The sequence below is a fragment of the Salvia splendens genome, chromosome 15 (assembly GCF_004379255.2).
Source record: "Salvia splendens isolate huo1 chromosome 15, SspV2, whole genome shotgun sequence".
Classification (NCBI taxonomy): domain Eukaryota; kingdom Viridiplantae; phylum Streptophyta; class Magnoliopsida; order Lamiales; family Lamiaceae; genus Salvia; species Salvia splendens.
This window is the reverse complement of record NC_056046.1, coordinates 5,629,191-5,648,811: the sequence shown is the minus strand read 5'-3', so window position 1 is coordinate 5,648,811 and position 19,621 is coordinate 5,629,191. Positions and strand designations below refer to the sequence as shown.

The window sequence follows — 19,621 nt, the reverse complement described above, 5'->3', positions numbered from 1 at the left end:
TTATTGCTTATTTTGAATCGGGATCGGGGCATTGTCCTTCTTTCTAGACCAAAGGCAACTTGATTTCATCAATTTCTTGACTTGTTTTTGTGTAATGTTGTAGTCAAGTAAGGGGATCTTTAGACTAATTGGAGAATGATGTTATGTACTTATAGCTTAAGTATGCACGATCATATGTAATATTATGTGTCTCAATATATAATTGAGGTATTTTGGTATACTATGTAGTTAATGTTTTTATATTGATTACATATTGTGTGAAGTAGCATTGAATCAGAGTGAACTATATCGTGTGGATTCCCAATTCCCCATTTGCATAAATCTTCTTGTGATTTTGTTTACAAATTTTGGAACCAAGCTATAAATGATCCCACACCAAATTCTGGAGAAGAGTTGTAGTAGCATTATTTATTGACGCCAACTGTCGCCAAGTCACGTGTAAATTTGATAGATCTCTTAATTAATGTCACGATAATGTTAAAACAGACTTCATTTGGTAACGGCTTTATTTAGTTTAATATCTTATAGTTGAATAAATATGAGTGCATATTAATAAAATCATACACTAAATATATTTGGTAGTATATTTCAATGTATTAATATTTTAGGCATCGAAGAAGAACATTTTCTCAATTTTGTTTTGAGTGGATTTTGGTTGGAGAATAAGGTAGAGAAACGTGGACAGTGGATCTCATGAATATCTCAATAACCTTAATTAGTACATCCTATATTAAAGAATATGTCGAAATTATAATTTAAAACATGTTTAGCTATTTGAGGAATCTGTAGACAGCAGTAGCTATTATGCATATTATGGAAATGTGAAGAAATCAATAGAAAAGCAGGAAAGAATATGTCTTATTACACATTACTGCGAACCGAACAACCCCATCTCTATTTCCTTACTCACTTATTCCTCCCCATTGCCTTCACATTTACACACTGCAACCTTAAGAGTAGAGAGAGAGTGAGAGGAGAAGTCGAGAGCTGTATTTGAAGAGTTCTTCAAAGGTTGTTGTTTCTGTCTCCTTTGCATGTTGCTAAGCTTTCAAACCCTTTAGTTTTTTTGTTTGTGGGCTGTATTAAAGCTAACATTCAAGCATTATGAGATGTTCTTGACATGTTTTACTCTTACGATATTTTGTGAAGCATGTGACACACGTGATTTTAGTTTGGTTATCCTGAAAAGAATTTTTGCAACATTGTATATTCTTTTCCATTGTATATTGCAAAGTAGAGTGGGTTATCCTTTTCAGCTAGTTTTTTTCAGGCTTAAGCCCTAGTTTTCAGGTTATGTTGCAAAAATTCTTCAACTATTTTCAGGATATGTTGCAAAAAGGATAAGCCCCTCCACACTAGTTTCAGGAAGAACAAAAGGATGGTTTTGGTGATTTTAGTTTTTTCCTTATCTATTCTTTTCAATTTAATAATGCAAAAGTTTGGCTTTCTAAAGTTATCCATATTTACTTTATTAGGAGAAATTAATAATAAGAATATACTAAAAAAAATTTGTTATGAATTGAATCTGTAGTTTAATTTATAGGATATTTTTTAATTTATTGAGAAGTATTGATTTGAGTTTGAGTCATTTAGAATGAAAGTTTTTCAGATAATTGAAAGTACAGTACCAAACAAATTCTGAGTGTCTAGTTGTTGTAATTCAATAGTACCATTACTATAACATTAATTGTTTTACTTTTTTGTTATGTGTATATATGTTGCTCTAGTTTCATGTACAAATATGTATACATTTTTATTGTTTGCTATAAATGATTCAGAGTAAAACGTCCATGGAGGGGAAAAATCCGTCTTTTTACAAGATCTTGATGGAGCTCTCTTCCCATCTCGTAACTCTTTCTTTTACTTTCTTTGTCTTTGTCTTCCTCCTTTATTATTAGTACTTTGGTTAGACTGATATGGTGTGTAATGTGTATAGAGATTGCCTCAAGGCTTCATGCAAAAGTATGGCAAAATGTTGCCAAAACAAGTTGAGCTGAGAGTTTGCAACAATACATGGAATACATGGAAGGTGGGGATGAAGAAACAGACTCTGGATGGAGAGGATCATTACTTCTTCGAGAAAGGATGGACCAAATTCTGCGAAGACGCGCGGCTTGAAATCTTCGAGCTGCTCATCTTTTCCTACATTGATAAGTCCACCTTCTTGGTGACTGTGTATGGAGTCACTGCTTTGGAGAAGACCATCTTCAGTCCTCCACGCTGCATTATTGTGCTCAAGGACTACCGCTGCTATAAAGTTGTAAGAATCCCTCCACTCTCCACCTCTGTTTACGAAAGGCATGAATCTTTTCTTAATTTGCAGCATATTCCTAAGAAATTTGCTGAGGCTTGTCGCTTGTTCGACAAGAAGGAGATATCGTTAGAGTACGTGGGCGGATACACTTCACCAGTGTCGTTGACTATGTGGCAGGGGCGGATAGCTTTTGGGGCGGGTTGGTCCGCGTTCCTCAAAGCAAACCGGCTCTCATCCGACATTGCTCTTAGTGGTTCTAGAAAAACCCTCTGTTTCGAGTTCGTTCCCATGAAGAATCTGATGAAGGTTCAGCCACTCCACAATTGAATTCCAGTTGTAATAGTTGTGAGTTTGAATTGTAGTGATAAGATTATGAGTATGACTCTTTAAGTCTTTCAAACTAACGCTAGTATTTCTTTTGTGGTGATTGCAACGGTGTCATGAACACGTCTTGATGGCGATTTCATTTTGGTTGATTTGAATTTGGGTGTAGGAATTTATGCGTTGTGTTCATTTCTTGGAATCGAAATTCCTCTCCATTTGAAGTGTGTGGATGTGTGTTAGTTGTAAGAAGAAAGTAGTTTCCAATAATGTAAATGAATAAATCAAGAAAATAGATTTATATCATCATCTCATAACTAGTACAGTACATACATTAACCAAGATCAACTCCACACACACCAACAAGCAGCAGTAGCTTTCATTTCTGGAATTTTACATCTGCACTAACACTACCTATCATGAATTCACAGAAATCACCTAAAAAGGAAAAAATTAAATCTATAATCTCTATCAGCTATGGCACGACTAAGGCGAAAGAGCAAGTAGGATCAACATCTACACCATGATTTCTGTACAACGGGCAAGGGAGATATTCTCAATGAGAAAACGAGCTTGCCTCCGTGCTATAAATCGAATATTCACTCAGACTAACATTTGGTCTCTCCTCATCCCAGTTCAATACCTCTCTTGCGTATTTCAGCGCTGTGTCTACACTGGTAGGATCCAGAGCCTTCACAGCCGATGCATATAGCTTTCGCCCTGTCAGGGCAGCAAACAGCCGTTTAAACTTCACAGCAACATAGTGGAAACCCAACTGCCCCAGGGTTGGATGATTTGAGTTGTTGCTGTTTGAACGGTTACGACTGATCACTGGAAGGAAATCATCAAACCACTCGCATTTAGTTAGAGGAACTTGTTCAATCTTTTCCTCAAAGGAGTCGAATTTGTTTAAAAGGAGAAGGAATTCCATCTGATCAAACGTCGGGTGAGTAACCATGTTCTCGAAGAACTTTTTGCTCAACATCATCTTGTTCACTCTGTTTCCATCAGCATCAAGAGCAAACTGATCGTAGTCACTTAGAGAGACGCAAAAGATAACGATCCGAACATCTTCAAGCATCTCCAGCCACTTGCAGTTTTCTCCAAAGCCTTTCGCCTGCAACCTGATTAGCTGGTATCTGTCATCAATAAACAGAAATAGAGTCAATAAACAAGACTGGACAAATCAAAACTTCAAATGCATTTTTTACACCTAATCCAATCAAGCAAGTAAGCAAGAGAGATCATAAAGCACAAAGTTGCTGGTACCTGAAGGGACCTCAGGAAAATTACAGATAATTTTCTGTTTACATGTTTTTCTTAGATGTTTCAAAAAAAAGAAACAAAATGGTGTATTCAGAAAGATATTCTATGAACAAATAAAAAACTAAGAAATCTCATTTGTTGAAGCTTTTAGGAAGGAGAAAATAACTATAATCTGTAGTTCTGTACAGAGGTGCTTGGTATGAAATAATGTAGGAGGCAATGAAATGGTCATTCCTACCTCCATTCCATTTCCCCCTCAATCTAACACCCAGGTTTTTCTCACTAGTTTCAGGAGAAAAATAATGTTAGGTGCAGTACCTGAGCAGCGGATCACGCAGATCCCCACTGTCATCACCATCATATACTGGCTCGGGGAAAGAAAAATCAACACATTCAAGCCCATTGGATGAAGTAACATGTTCAGCATAAAGGATATCCACATCAGATGGTTTGTAATCCGGTTTCAGAATTTCAACAGCCTGGAGAGGAAAAAGGCAAAGTAATAAAGGATCAGGCAAACAGTTGATCGAGAGGAAAAAGTTCATATAGAATATCGTAACGAATACACAAACTCAACTTGTTATCTGGAAGAGCTTTCCTATGAACAACAAAAAACCCTCTTACATGTGAATGTTTCATCTCATTCAAAATAACTTGTGGACTGCTCAAATTTTGTCCACAAGCACACAAATCTAGCGCACATGTTATTTCCAGAAGGATCAGCAAATCCATAGAGCTTAAAATTAACTTTCAGAAGTCAACGGCATTTGGATATGTCATGTAAGGTATACGACTGTGATTAGACTATTAATTCGGTACCCTCTAAATGATCGTCTGGAAATAAACAAAGCCATCCACAAACAAATTTGTGAGTTACGTTTATTTGGTGTTCAATCTACTTAGACAGACCATTACTTGGACAGAGCAACGTGTACGATGGTAAATAATCTTGCCTGTTCTAAAAAGTAACTTGAAATACTGGGGAGGCTTTCCAATTCATGTCTCCGTTTGTAAGTTGCCTTGAAAGCAGCACTACTACACAACTCCTCAACCAGTGGTGCATATTCCCGACTAGCAGCAGGGAATATTGCTTCTAAAGATCCTGATGCCATGATTTTAAGTAGCCAATCTGAGAATGCCTTCAGTCGTGGACCGATTGAATAAGGAGTATCTTCACCATTGCCATCAACATCTCCTATCATAAACCAAAAGATAGGGGGATTACATCCAGATATAACATATAATCTGTGACAGCAGACATGTAAATGAATCATAAAAGACTTCAGTCGGCACTTAGAGCAATGCTATTGAGTAGTACTCACCAGTTCAAGTAATTAGATAACAGAGACCACTTAATATAGTACACTAAAGGTAGTTGTTTTAACAACATCAATTCTAGAATCAAATGATCTTTAATGAAGGTGTACATGTGCAGGGAAAATGAAAAGCTATGTATATCATAGATAGAGGAGTGACAGCCAATCCTTGACTAAACTTTCATTAAATATTTTTCCGATTAGTTTAGATTAATTTCATTTGAGTTGCTATGTTATTTGTTACGATAGCTTCAGCTATTTAAATTGTCATGACATGAGGATATGGTAGGGTAGGCAGGCAATTTGTTAGTAACAAGTAGGCACTTTTCGCCGGGCAGGATTTACTCCTGGGGCACTTTGTGTTATCTATTCATGTTTGATGGAGATAACTGTGACTCTCCGAAATATGTATTTGGCATCCCTTCCCTGATACTTGTACCTTATTTTCGGGTAAATGTTTACTGTTAACAACAGAAAAAAAGGTATGCTAATTATTTTTCTTCATGCTTGTAGGCTGATGTAATGGGAAGTCATTTTTCTTGCCCTATGTACGTATTTTGGTTAGAAAGGAATTGGAGAATCTTTGAAGACGAAGAAGTATTTTTTAGAGTAATTTTGGGAGTGAGTAAAGTTAAGAGTTCCATGGTGGGCTAAAATCACAAAAAAAATTATTTGTCCTATATGTTGCTTTAGACTGAAGTTGTATTTGTAATTTGTACTTGGGTTGAATATATTGTTCTGTTTAAATTACCAAAGAAAGTTGGGGAGCTTATAAGCTCTGCCACACGCAGTCGAAAAAAGCAAACGAGGAATACACAATCATATTTAGTGTATATACAATTGAATCCCAACATAAAACCAACCAATGATATTTTTACTTACATTTAACAAATAAGGAAACTGAATATCAGATAAAAATGTACCTGCAGGAGTTGTAGCATCAGGTCCATCACAAGACTGATGTTGCCTCACTTCATGCAAACTTTCTTCTTCAAATCGTTCACGTCCCTCAAGTAGTATTCCAATATAGTTATACACATGGCTCTGGATGACTAATGTAATGTGTTCCCGCTCATCCTCAGAAAAGGGTATGTCTTTATAAAGAATTCTAGCCTAATCCAACAAAAGAAGACTGGTTAAAATGCTAAATGTTGAAATATTTATTATCCTACCATAAACTGAAGCATCTAATTTGGAAACCCTGATATGGAAATCAATCACGAGATATCATAAAATGGAGATTAAAGAAAGCCCAGATAGTTAAATGCTGTCAAATCTTTTCTTTCAACACTAAAGAGTAAGCAAAACTGTCAATTTGTCTATAACATTGCTGCAAGCCTGCACCACCATATATGTATCGCATGTAATTTTACATAACAGCTTCCTCCCCATAATCAAACGGTATGTTGCCGGGAAGGATGTATGGCATTTCAAGCTACGAACATATAGAAAAGAAGGCCGAGTTTTCGCATCTTTCTAAGAGTTGTTATAGCCTAAAAGAAACATATACTGTTGGTAAAAGACCATTATAATAAGTCCATAAAATCGAACATAAACCCAAATAAGAAGTCCTACAAACTCAAAAAATTAAGAAAAGGGCTTGCGTCCAACTTAGGAGGTGTTTGCTTTGGCATTTAGGGTGAGTTAGCTGCTGTTTTATGACCTTTTCTCATGTTTGGTTTGCCATTTATTATAACTGTCAAGCCCGAGTTAAGGAGGCTGGCCCACCTCATAAATGTACGATTAATTAGTTAGCATATCTGCCGAAAAAACATTGATACCTTTCTGGGCCAATCTTTCAAGAGTAGTTAAGTCTTTGCAATTACTCAAATAACCCTCCCAATTATTCTTTCTCCCCAATTTAAAGTATTACCCAGCAGCGCCATTTATTCTTTCTCCCCAAATTTTTATGTCTGGAATGAGGAATCCCTCCTCCATTCTCGTCGACCGCCGGCTCTTCAAGCTCTTCGAGCTCGCCTCCAATCGCACTGTCAGACACACACCCCTCAATTCGCACCATTGCCGACCAATGTTAGTTTTCTGATGCTGGAATCGACCCCTCTATTCGCCGTACAATCCTAATTTCTTCCGCTATATGGCGTAAAGCATTTGGGAAAGGCGAGCAAGGAGGTCTCTTTCTAATCTACTTTCCTCCCTCACAAAAAGTGTTACAAGTGCCCATGACACAATGAGACAAAACCGTGAAGGAGAGACGGTGTGAGAGCAGTTGTGAGAAATCTAAGTACTTACCAGACCTTCCGCGAATCGAACAGAGATTAGCTTCAAGCAGCAGCACCAGTTAAAGGGAAAAAGAGACGACTAGTTGGAGGCTTCAAAATGGTGGCGGAAATAAGGGTGTATATCTCCAGGGTTTCATGAGGACAATTTTGGAAATGTAGGAATTTACAGAGGGTAGGGATGGAATTATTAGGTATTCCACTGATGCATTACCATCAAACCAAACACATAGAATACACCTCCAATAATGAAAACAACCATACCAAACGCCTGTTACATCAGTGGCAGACCATGAAACAGAAATAAATGGAAGCACTCCTTTTACTAATGAAAACATAAATGTCAAAGCAAACACCTCCTTAAGAACTATCCTATCCGTAAGTTAGGCTTTTGAGAAGGGGATGTTTATATAACAAAGGAAACATCAAGGAAAAGTGATATATAAAGATATATTCTGTTTATCCAACAATATGATCAGAAATTGTGTTTCAACTTGCAATAATTGTGGGTAGAATCTTCATCACTACCTGTTTAAAAATGGTACTTGTTCCAGATCCACTATATCCAATTAGAAGAAGCTTCTGAATCGCTCTCTGCTCAAGATAATCCGGCATGCTCCGACTGATTGAGCTAGATATTTGTTCTCCACAAGGATCAGATGATTTAGAGGGAACTGGGAGAGAAAGAACAGCACAAAGCAGCTTTGTTCCAGCCTGAATAGTCGCAACAATAAGGTTGGGGAAAATAAGAAGAAAACTAATGATTTTATTCCCCAGCAGGAAAAATAAAATAGTACAAAACAGATTAAGCAGAAGCCAAACCTTGCCCCAAATAAAGCCTTTTGTATTTTTTTGTCCCTCCTCTTGGTATGAACCATCTTCATTCACCCAAAAATGTGGATTTCCAGCACACTGAACACCTGCTAACTATATAAAATACAAAAGACAAGTATTATAAAAAACTGTTGAAAGAGGGGTTTTCAAATATACACCTATAAATAACCAAATTCCAACCTTTAGCATACGCAATTCCACTTTGGTGATCTCACGACCATTTATGTAAACTTGGGTGTTCCCATTGCTAGCATCTGCTTTAACAGGACCCCCAACATTGAGATGAGGAGTAATAATTTGTATTGGCTTCTGCCCTTCCTGCGAAATTCAAAATATTACCAACTTCATCAGCAATGGCTAAAAACAAAGCTTCGGGATAGTAAATAAGGGTCATCATAGCTCACCTTTCCCCAAAGACCTGATACTTTGTCGTACCAATAATTTCCCGGCTTCAGCTTCTTCGGTGGATTAGAGCAGCTCTGGAGCATGACCAGCTCATCGTGATATAGAGGCCTACCATTTACAGACATATACTCAGGAGGCAACTGATTCACCTCACAAAACTTCTCAGCTTTCATTATCTGCTTAACTTCCAGATCATTGAGCAATCGCTTGAGCATTCTTGAGCATTTTCCCAAAGAGACACGTTTCGACTCACTAATAGGGTAACCAATGCAGGTGACGCACTTCCTACCCTCAGGCATCGACCCCATTGCTCTAAGCACACAATTATTACAATACTTAGCATCACAGACCATGCACACCTCCTTCTCTGTAAACCGGTTTCCTTTCAAGCACCGGTAACACGCTCCTTTCCTGACCTTTGCAGCAGGTTCTTTCTTCATTCTGACCACCTCAGGCTCAGAACGACTGTAGTCATCATTAACATTCTCATCATCCGACTCAATATCACAAAATGTCACCACCGGGGCACGCCTCACATCACCGCCACCAGAATCTTGATTCCCATCCCCAAACTTGCGAGATGAAACCCTAGAGGAAAGATAATCGGCACTCAGAACTGACTCATTAGACTCCCAATCGGTTCTGTTTGACTCGTTGAAGTCTAAGGTATCCTTATAAGCACTCGATAGCCTCGACTTACGCAGACTCCCTGAGAATTCCATCGACTTCTCAAAGCTATCCGAAGACCCTAAAACACCCGAGCTCCCAACCCCACCAACAAACTCATCGTGGCTAATCGAAGAATACCCCATCTCGTTCACTCCACTCAACACATCATCACGATTGCAACACTCAAACTCACTGCTCAGTTCACCAGACAAAGCACAGACATCATTACTATTGCGATTTTCAGTCTCACTTTCTACCGATGCATTAATGATCGAGCTAGGAGAAACGCTAGTTTCAGTCCCCAAACCCAGCTCTTTACTGTAAGAACCCTCACTCACCTCATTATTCTGCGACTCGAAAGCAATCACCGAAGTCGGCGAAACGGTTAGCAGCTCGGCGGAGGAGGAGCTCAATTTCAAATCCTTGATTAGCTTCTTGCCGATTATGTCTGCCGCGGATATCGGCTGCACCACGGGCAGCGACAAAGTGTCAGGAAACGGCAGCGGAGAGACGACGGAGGCCACCGGAATCCGATCCACATTGATGGGCACGGCCCGCGGCAGCTCACGAGTAATCGGAGGCCCGTGATATTCCATCGCGAACGAATATTCCACCGCATCTTCCACAACAGTCGCCACCTCCAGCGACATATTCTTCCCCTAAAATCAAACCCTTCTCTTTTCCCCTTTCAGAACCCACTTCGCATATGTGTAAAATATCACCAAAAACACGAATCTTGAGCTAGCAGGAAAAAATAACCGAAAAAACGCGAGTTTTTTAGTAAAAAATCAAGCTTCAACTGCAAGCAAAGAATTGGGTTCTGTTCTGAGGAAGAGTGGGAAGAAACCAAGTAGAAATCTCAGCGAAAAAACTTGGTTTTCTATTTTCTTTTTAATTTGAAAGGAGCAATCGAGGGCAAGAAGAAAAGTGCAAGAGAAAATACAAAGAGGATGGGGTGGAGGAAAAAAGTGTTGGGAAAGGGGAACTGAACAAATGGTGGTGGGCACTGTTTAGTGATTGGGCATCTTTTTTGTTGTTTAATTAATTCAAATTGCTTGTTTTTTCCTCCTTTTTGTTTTTTTTCATTTTCGTTTGAAAGAGGCGAAAGCTCCGTGACTGTGTGAGTGAGTGACGGCAATGGTGGTGGAGCAGTGATGTCAGCATGTGTAATTTAATAGAGAGTGTAGGGGCTATTACGTCTTTTAGAGCATCCACTATAGGCTGTCTTCCCATAGCCCCGCCCCTTTTTTTTATCCATAGCCCAAATTTTTTGTTCATAGCTCCAAATTTTTGTTTCCGCCCGCCACTATAGGCGGATACTTCCAATAGCCCCAAAATTTTATAATCAATTTTCATTTTTTTTAATTCAATTATAAGTAATTAAATTTATCGGACCAAACATAATTATAAAAAAACGGCTATAAGTGAAGAAATTAAAATTAAACACTACATTTTCGTCGTATTAAAGTGGGGGTAAAATTATACAACGAATATTAATATATTAAACATCATAATAGTGTTCAAACTGCGCCGACACCTCCCCTATGTGCCCAAACTTCTTCAACCAAATCGGCCTGGAGTGTGGTATGTGTTGTGGTCCTGCGCATATCACTGAAACGTTAGATCAAATATTCCTTGCTCCGTGGTACGCCCATCTGGATCGGCGCGGATGCGAAACCGTTACTTGTACTTGCGCACTCTTCCGGTGCCCAGCGCTCTGCCGCAAATTCTTCATCTTCTATTGTCATATTATGCAATATGATACATGGTAACATAATATTTGCGACATCAACTTCGTGTCAAACTCGTGTCGGGCACCGTATAATGGCCCATCGCGCTTGGAGGACACCAAAAGCTCGCTCAACATCCTTCCTAGCACCCTCTTGTTTCCGCGCAAAGTATTGTTTCTTCGGTCATACCGGTTGGCGAATTGTCTTCACGAATACGGGCCACCGAGGATATATCTCATCTGCCACATAGTATCCCCTAATGTACTGCGTTCCGTTGGCTAGGAAGCTGATTTCTGGACCCTCGCCCCGGCACTTGTCATTGAAGAGCGGCGATGACTAAAGAACATTGATGTCGTTGTTCGAGCCGGGGACATTCTGAATCGCCGGCGAAAAATCTCCGGTGGATAACGGGGGTTATCCACAAAGTAGTCCGCCATTAGACGCTGGTGCGCTCCGCTATGGTCTTGTCGGATGGTCCGCCGACGAGTAATCGCACGAGAAATCGCGCCATACGCCACTTCCGCCCCTCGTTCCGCCGTTCGCGCTGCTTCCTCCTCCTTGGCCTCGTACTGCACCTCTTGGATCAAAGAATTCCACGCGTCGTTCCATAAATCGTCCATTTCAGACCACAAATTCTAGTGAGAGAAAACATGTGTGAGGGAAAGGTGGAATGGTGTGAAAATAATGAGAGGAATGAGGTGTATTTATAGGTAAATTAATTTGAATTAAAAAAATAAAAAATTCGGACGTCCGCCACGCTATAGGCCGGCGCGCCTATCGCCCAGCCGCCCCTCCATCGCCCATCCTCGCCCTGTTTCTGCTGATAGTGCGTCTGCCCCACTTTTTTCGTCCGCCCCGGGGCGGACGTGCCTCCCACTATAGATAGCCCCGGAATCGCCCCCTCCGGGGCTATAGGCGCGCCTCGCCTATAGTGGATGCTCTTAACGTTGTTTCAGGTTATTGGTTAATAAACGGGTCGGGTTGTATGATATTCACAAGAAACTAATTTTCCTTGTTCTTTTAACTTTTTTTGCGGGCAATGGTATGGTTGGATGATCATTGATAATTAATTAAATTATATAATTGGATTGGATAAATATTAATAGAGTGAAGGATAATGTGGATGAGATAAAAACTAAATTAATATATTAAAAATATGATTGACTTAATTGAGTTGAGTGGTTGCTGATAATATGATGTAATAATAGTTTATAATCGGTAAATGCTAGTATAAACTTTTTTCAACAAATTAATTAGAAACCAATACAAATAGTTGATTTTTATATGACCTAAGATTTCATAATAAAAATACAAAAAAGCGTAAGTAAAGTCGAAAGGCAAATCGTAACTAATTAATCATAAACTTTATAGCCAGTAGATAACCTGTTTGCCGATATTAAAGTCCAAAATGGACAATTGATAGAAGATAAATAAATAAAATAATTAATAACTGGTGTCCCTTAACTCATTACAACTGTTAGAAGAAAGTCACATTCTAACTAACAAATTCAAATATTAGGCCACCTTAATTTGTCACCAACTGCTGTCAATATCATAAGTCGTATTATTGATTATAAATCCTTATTTATCTTATCCAATTCTATGATGCCAAATTAAGTTATATGATTAATGTTGTCTGTTTATAATAATGTTTAATAATTTTACTCAGCATCTAAATAAATGGATGTTGACGAATATGCTTTAGGCCATCCACAATAGGAATAGCCCAGCAATAGCCCAGTCATAGCCCAGCCACTGCCACATCATCAGCACTAAAAATCCTCCTGCCACATCATCAAAACAAGCAAATAGCCCAGCAATAGCCAGTCATAGCCCAGCCACATACTATCCACATCATTATTAACAAATAAATACAAAATGAAATAATTAAAAATCACACAATATACGGAATTAAATTTACGACACAAAAACGAGAAAATTCACTAATATTAATAAAATATAAAAAGTACATTAATTAAAAAAATTACATAATTAAAAAAAACTAACGGCGGTCAATCCTCCGTGCCCATAACTCTTCAATTAAATCCTTTTAGAGTCGAATATGAGCCGCCGTTTGGCGCATGTCGGCGTGTGCTTGTAAGAGGCCGGCTTCATCGTGAGGTACCCCACTCCGTACGTTGGGGGCGGCCACGCCGTGGCTTGGACCGGCTTTATTATCGTCGTTGACCCAATTGGTCAGTTCGACACCTTCATCTTCGACAATCATGTTGTGCATGATAATACATGCGTACATGATATCAGCAATGCATTGGACATCCCACAAACGCGTTGGACCCTTAATTGCCGCCCATCGAGACTGGAGCACACCAAATGCGCGCTCCACGTCCTTGCGCGCCGACTCCTGCCGTGCCGCAAAGTAGGCCTTCTTCGCATCTCCTGGGCATCGGATCGTCTTCACAAAAACGGGCCACCTAGGGTATATCCCATCCGCCAAGTAGTAGCCCATATCATGTTGGTTGCCGTTGGCAACAAAACTGATGGCCGGACCGACGCCCTGACACTGCTCGTTGAAAAGTGGCGACGAGTTGAGGACGTTGAGGTCGTTGTTCGAACCAGCTATCCCAAAATACGCGTGCCAAATCCAAAGCCGGTAATCAGCTACGGCCTCCAGGATCATCGTGGGATTCTTTCCCTTGTAGCCGGACGTGTAGAACCCCTTCCAGGCTGCGGGACAGTTCTTCCAGTCCCAATGCATACAATCTATGCTGCCTAACATACCCGGGAACCCATGCTGACTCCCGTGCATCCGCAACAGATCTTGGCAGTCTTCGGGGGTAGGCTTTCGCAGATACTGATCACCGAATACTTCTATCACTCCCAGACAGAAATTCTTCAGACATTGCAAGGCAGTCGTCTCACCGATGTGGAGATACTCGTCCGGACGTGTATCATCGTGGGATTCTTTCCCTTGTAGCCGGACGTGTAGAACCCCTTCCAGGCTGCGGGACAGTTCTTCCAGTCCCAATGCATACAATCTATGCTGCCTAACATACCCGGGAACCCATGCTGACTCCCGTGCATCCGCAACAGATCTTGGCAGTCTTCGGGGGTAGGCTTTCGCAGATACTGATCACCGAATACTTCTATCACTCCCAGACAGAAATTCTTCAGACATTGCAAGGCAGTCGTCTCACCGATGTGGAGATACTCGTCCCACATGTCTGCCGCGCCTCCGTAGGCCAACTGCCGGATTGCCGCAGTGCACTTTTGAATAGGTGTGTGGCCGGGTCTGCCAGACGCATCGTGTCTGAAGCGGAAATACAGATATCGAGACTCCAATGAGTTGACAATACGCATAAACAGATTCCTGGTCATCCTAAAACGACGCCTGAAAATGTTGGCGTTGAACCGAGGCTCTTGTGCGAAGTAGTCTTCGTATAGGCGCTGATGTGCAGCTACGTGATCCCGATCAATCACACTGCGGCGGTGGACCACTGGGGGAGGTCGAGGTATCGCCGGCTGCAAGGCCCTTTCCATCCATTGGTTTATCGCGTTGGTCGTATAGGCGTCCAACGCCTCGGCCATTCGACGTTCGTACTCCTCAGCATCCCCTCCGCTACCACCACTACTACCACCAGCATTACTCATTTTACGTTGTTGATCTTGAACAGAAATTAAGATAGAGAGAGTACTCGTTAAAACAAGTGGTGCGAATGAAAATGACGAACAAAGCGCGTATATATAGTGTTTCGAAAAAAAAAATTATTTTTTCGCGCTAGGCGATGCGCTGGGCGATCCGGGCGCTGCAATAGCGCCGAACGGACCGCCCAGCGCACCGCCCAGCGCCACGCGACCGCCCAGCGCTGCGCGGTTTCTCTCTCCAATCGCCCGCTGGGCGGCTGCAATAGATCGCCCAGCGAACCGCCCAGCGCCGGCGCTCGACTGGGCGGTCGCTGGGCGCCTATTGTGGATGGCCTTAATGCGCTATATTGTGTAAACTCCCTAAATGAATCATAAATTAAAAATAAAATCGGACAGCCCAAACAATATTTTATTTCAAGTTGGATAGCCCAAACAATTAAAAGCCCAAAATAAAATATATCAAGAGATTTCAATAATCATAATTGCTGATGACTTCAAAGATGATATGGTTTTCATCTGCAACTATAATGTACTAGTAACTTGGATATGGAGGCACTTGAGATCCAATGCCCATTTTCTCCAATTTTAATTTGGTATATAGCACTGGGCCCTCAAGATTTTTTTAGCTTAATTGAGAATTGAGATGCATTTTCGGCCGCTCATCCACAATATTTTCAAAATGTCAACTGCAAGTAGATTATGTCAACTCGGGAGTATTATCGTCAATAGCCTGCACATCAAATGTCAACAACTTATAATTGACATTATATGTGTAGTTGACATGAATTGTATATATAGTTGACACGGATTGTACACATAGTTGACATTATATGCGTATAGTTGACATAAATTGTATATGTAGTTGACATTATATGTGTGTAATTGACAAAAAAGAAATTAAAAAAAATTATTTTTTAAATAAAAATTAATAATTAAAATTAAAAAAAGTATTTATTGAATAAAATGTACCATGAAATTACCATTCTGTCATTTCATAATTAATTAATTCATCTAAAAACATTTTCCATGTGGCAAATTCTGGACCGCTCATTTAATAAAAATGAGTGGCTTATAATGCATCTCAATTCTCAATTAGGTTAAAAAATCTCAATTGATCACAACCCTACTATATATGGTTTAGTAATTTTAGTTTAATTTTCTAATTTTGAGTTTATAACTAGCCAGAGTTCATTTCACCCAATTAGATGGATACATAGTTGTTTTAACTTTAATTTCCCAAAATAAAAATAAGTATGAATATTATTATAACTTTCATTTTTATGACGATATAATAGTAGTAGAATATACAAACTGTGAAACATGGAATCATAGAAAAAACGTCTCCACAACAATTGCAATCCAATTGAAGTGAAAATCTGCATTGCAAAATGCATTTGCAGTCTGGTTGAGATGACATTACCCACCCTAAATTAAAATAATCTATTCAGAGCAATTTAGTGAAAAAGATAAATAAAAAAAACATGATAAAAATAACATTTCATGTCATTTTAAACATACAATTTGTTCAATCCGTCGTTTTCAAATTTTTCAAACGTTGGGAATACATATTTTCCTTGCAGAAACTCTAAATCCTAAGCTATATATTAGGATTGGCACATAATTATCTAAGATTTAAATATAAGAGGTCACATTGGACAACATAGTATCCGAATTAGTTAGTATTTGTCATATTAGAAGGAGACAATCGAGAAAATCGGCATATCATGTGAAAGGATTCCTTAATGTTTTACCTCAATTTTGTCACATTCATACACCAAAGTACTCAGCTAGCTCACAAGAATCTCCACTAAATAACCTACAAATAATATCATTATATGCATGATATTTTCAGAGAACTTGTACTCCTGTGTAGATGAAATCAATAAATAGAAGAGATATTGTTAGAGGTGATTATATATAAAAACGAGTTTACATGCTAACTTGCAGCCTTTATATGTATACACACATGCATATCATATTTTTGCCATCTTCAGAAATTTCTCCTCTGCGCTGCCGCGCCCCGACTAGTTTGCGACGACAAATTCTGCGACTGCGACTGTGACGGCATGATCTCGTTCGGCAGCGGCGCGCCCTGCCCCGACACCCTCCATATCTTCACCGACTTGTCGAGGCTGCCGCTGTACACCACGTAGTGCTTCTGCCCTCCGATTATCCCCTGCTGCTGCGGCTCCTCCTCCACCGCCAAGCACTTCACCGGCCCTCTGTGCCCGCTCAAAATCGAGAGACACATGTGGTTCCTCTCCTCCCTCCTCCACACGCATATGTTCGTATCAGCGGATCCACTGAACACCAGATTCCCCGACGTCGCCAGGCACAGCACCGCCAGCTTGTGGCCTCGGAAGAATCCGCCCAGCGAGAGGAACTTGTCCCTCTCCCAGAAGTTCACCAGCCCGTCGGAAGACCCGCAGTATAGCACGGTTGATGCTGCGTTCACGGCCAGCGACGTCACCGCGCACTCCTGCTTTAAAAGCGTCTGCGAAAAGTAGTGCTTCGTCCCCTTCCCCTGCATCTCACGGCGCCACACCTTCACCGTGCCGTCAGCGGATCCGCTGAAGACTAATCCGTCGAATCCTGCGACAACGGAGTTGACTGCGTCGTCGTGCGCGCTGATCGACTCCAGGCATTTGGAGTCAGCCACGCGCCACACCTAAAAATGTATTTTTGGATAAATTTAAAAAATTTACAAGACAAAATTAAATTTAATGGGGGCTTAAGGCGCTTGTGTTATTAGTCACCTTGATCGTTTTATCCCATGAAGCAGAGTAGAGGATGGATTTATCTTCGCTCAAGCTGAGAGATGAGATCGCGTCAATGTGTTTGATCCAGATGGCGTTGTGGCTCTTCCCCACCTCCACGTAATTGCTAGGCTTGAGCGATTTCTTCATCTTTGCTTTCAGAGTTGGTAGGGTTCCGATCCGTTTGCAGACGCTCGGATCCTTTCCGGACATCTTCCAAACGCGGATCTTCCCGTCCTGATGTCCGGAAAAAATCCGCTCATCCGCGATTATGATCGCCTTCACCAGGCCTGAATTGGACCTGAATCCGGAGAATTCCTTCTGATTCTTCCACACGCGGATGTTTTTGCTGTCGGAGCCGGTAAAGAGGAGGTCGCCGGCGGCGGCGAGGGAGTATATGTGGCCTTCTTCGCGGACGAGGGAGCCCATGAGGCCGGTGTAGGAGTAGGGATGGTCGGATGGGGCCATGTGGGCGGACGACCACGGCGATCTGGCGACGGGGGAGGAGCAGAGAGAGGTGATGTTGGGGGTGTGGTCCCACACGGAGGAGTTGCCGGCGTCGAAGGAGAGCGGAGGCGGCCTGTCGTGGTGGTCCGTGGGGCTGGATTCGGAGGCGGTGCTGAGGCGGAAAGAGTACTCGTCTGGCTCGGTTTGGAGAGCGCGGGGGAATAATGGGTGTTTGCTTGAATCGTCCATGCTCGAACTCGAGTAATTGCTGCGGCTCGCTTTCGAATTTTTCATGTTTGCTTAATTTGTGTGATGAATGATGATGATGATTGTGTGCAATGTTTTGGGAGAAAGGAGAGGTGGGTGGTTCATGGGGAGGCTATTTTGGGGAGTTATGGGAAAGGTAAGGCCATGGAGATATTTTGGGACTGGGAGAGCCTCGTTAGTTTTCATGCAACTAAGCGAATTGGCAAACCCAATTCTACTGTTGCAAATATCTATACATATAAACGGCATTTTAAATTTTGTAGGGACGTTTTCCTATATATAGCTAACATCACATAATTGGCTCATTTTCCATATTTTTCTCCTCTCCCACCTTTTGGACTGTTTCTGAGTTCTGACTCCATTTTTTATTTATTTTTTGGCACATCGCTTATGACAGTACACAAAAAATTAAAAATAGCCACTTTCGTAGTGTAAAAATAAAAAAAAAACAATAATGAAGAAGAAAAATAGGGACTGATAAAAATACTCTTACCTGATCCATATTATCTACATTTACTAATATAAAAATACAAAATGTTGTTTTTTCTCTATTCATAAAATACATTACCTAATTTTTATTCAAAGTCGTATCATACTAACATAATTTACCAAAGATTAGATCCATGGAGTATAATATTTTCATTTCAATTGACCGAATTTCGTAATTCCATAAACTTTTCGTTTAATCGTTGCATGTATTATGAGAAAAACATGTACTCCTACTCAACATCTGTAAACCAATATAAGCCAAGACACAGGACACGTATTCATCCCTATAGCAATTATAGCATGACATGTGTACACTGACAGAAGCCACGGTTTAAGAGATTGAATTTTGGAAAGTATTGTGTACACATATACAATTACATGGCTTGTTTCCGAATATAATCATTAGTTAACATCAATCCCAAGTTTGCCACATGTTATTCATACATAAAGACAACACACATGATTAGGGCTTTTGTTCATCATGAAACTTAAAATATTCACAACTTTAATTTGCTTTCATCAATTAAAACATCCGAAAACTGTTTGTGCAAATCAATCAATCAAATAGCTCAAAAATCAGCAACCTCCTAATTTTGATAACTACTATACAACCTACCATCTAGATTAAAATCTAGCTACGATATCCCCATTGGTGCAAATGAGATAAGTAGTTTTTTTTAATGTAGTTTTCAGTTCACTTTTGAATTTTTTTATCACACTTAGTCAAGAATTATATTTATATATTTTTATCTTCGATTTGGATGTGCTCTAATATAAAATATTATATTGGAAATAGATCATTTACTCCTTAAAAGATATTATAAAAAGATAGTTATCTACTCTTATATAGATGAGATATGATTGTCACCCAACCAGTGTCGATAAAGTTTAAATTTTTTAACAAAACTGAAATCAAACAAAATTTTCAATTTAGATTTGATGCAATTTGGATAACCAATTTCTGGATATTATACTCATCTAATGTTCAATTATCCTAGCTCGTTCTTCAACTGAATCGAATAATGAC

At 40.1% G+C, this 19,621-nt stretch overlaps 3 protein-coding genes across 6 annotated transcripts; 1 reads left to right on the top strand and 2 right to left on the bottom strand.

Annotated features, from left to right (window-relative positions):
- Nucleotides 1–886: 886 nt before the first annotated feature.
- On the top strand, nucleotides 887–2,777 carry LOC121767888 (putative B3 domain-containing protein At5g66980). Of its 4 annotated transcripts, none has more exons than XM_042164222.1 (4): nucleotides 887–1,011; nucleotides 1,779–1,847; nucleotides 1,937–2,257; nucleotides 2,324–2,777. In XM_042164222.1, the coding sequence occupies exons 2-4, from the start codon at nucleotides 1,791–1,793 to the stop codon at nucleotides 2,579–2,581; spliced, it is 636 nt and encodes a 211-aa protein (XP_042020156.1). In that variant the 5' UTR covers nucleotides 887–1,011; nucleotides 1,779–1,790; the 3' UTR covers nucleotides 2,582–2,777. The 4 variants fall into 4 exon arrangements, with proteins under 4 accessions (XP_042020156.1, XP_042020157.1, XP_042020155.1 ...); XM_042164223.1 differs by having other exon boundaries at nucleotides 1,937–2,260; nucleotides 2,336–2,777; XM_042164221.1 differs by having other exon boundaries at nucleotides 1,937–2,260.
- A 78-nt stretch (nucleotides 2,778–2,855) lies between these two features.
- On the bottom strand, nucleotides 2,856–10,313 carry LOC121768293 (extra-large guanine nucleotide-binding protein 1-like). Its single transcript, XM_042164743.1, has 8 exons — nucleotides 8,633–10,313; nucleotides 8,409–8,546; nucleotides 8,217–8,321; nucleotides 7,923–8,108; nucleotides 6,081–6,270; nucleotides 4,795–5,036; nucleotides 4,160–4,320; nucleotides 2,856–3,714 (listed from the first exon to the last, which is right to left on the bottom strand). Exons 1-8 carry the CDS (start codon nucleotides 9,950–9,952, stop codon nucleotides 3,132–3,134), a joined length of 2,925 nt encoding a protein of 974 aa, XP_042020677.1. The 5' UTR covers nucleotides 9,953–10,313; the 3' UTR covers nucleotides 2,856–3,131.
- Nucleotides 10,314–16,518: 6,205 nt separating this feature from the next.
- LOC121767692 (protein JINGUBANG-like) lies at nucleotides 16,519–18,314 on the bottom strand. Its single transcript, XM_042164018.1, has 2 exons — nucleotides 17,392–18,314; nucleotides 16,519–17,303 (listed from the first exon to the last, which is right to left on the bottom strand). The coding sequence occupies exons 1-2, from the start codon at nucleotides 18,130–18,132 to the stop codon at nucleotides 16,626–16,628; spliced, it is 1,419 nt and encodes a 472-aa protein (XP_042019952.1). The 5' UTR covers nucleotides 18,133–18,314; the 3' UTR covers nucleotides 16,519–16,625.
- Between the last annotated feature and the right edge of the window lie 1,307 nt (nucleotides 18,315–19,621).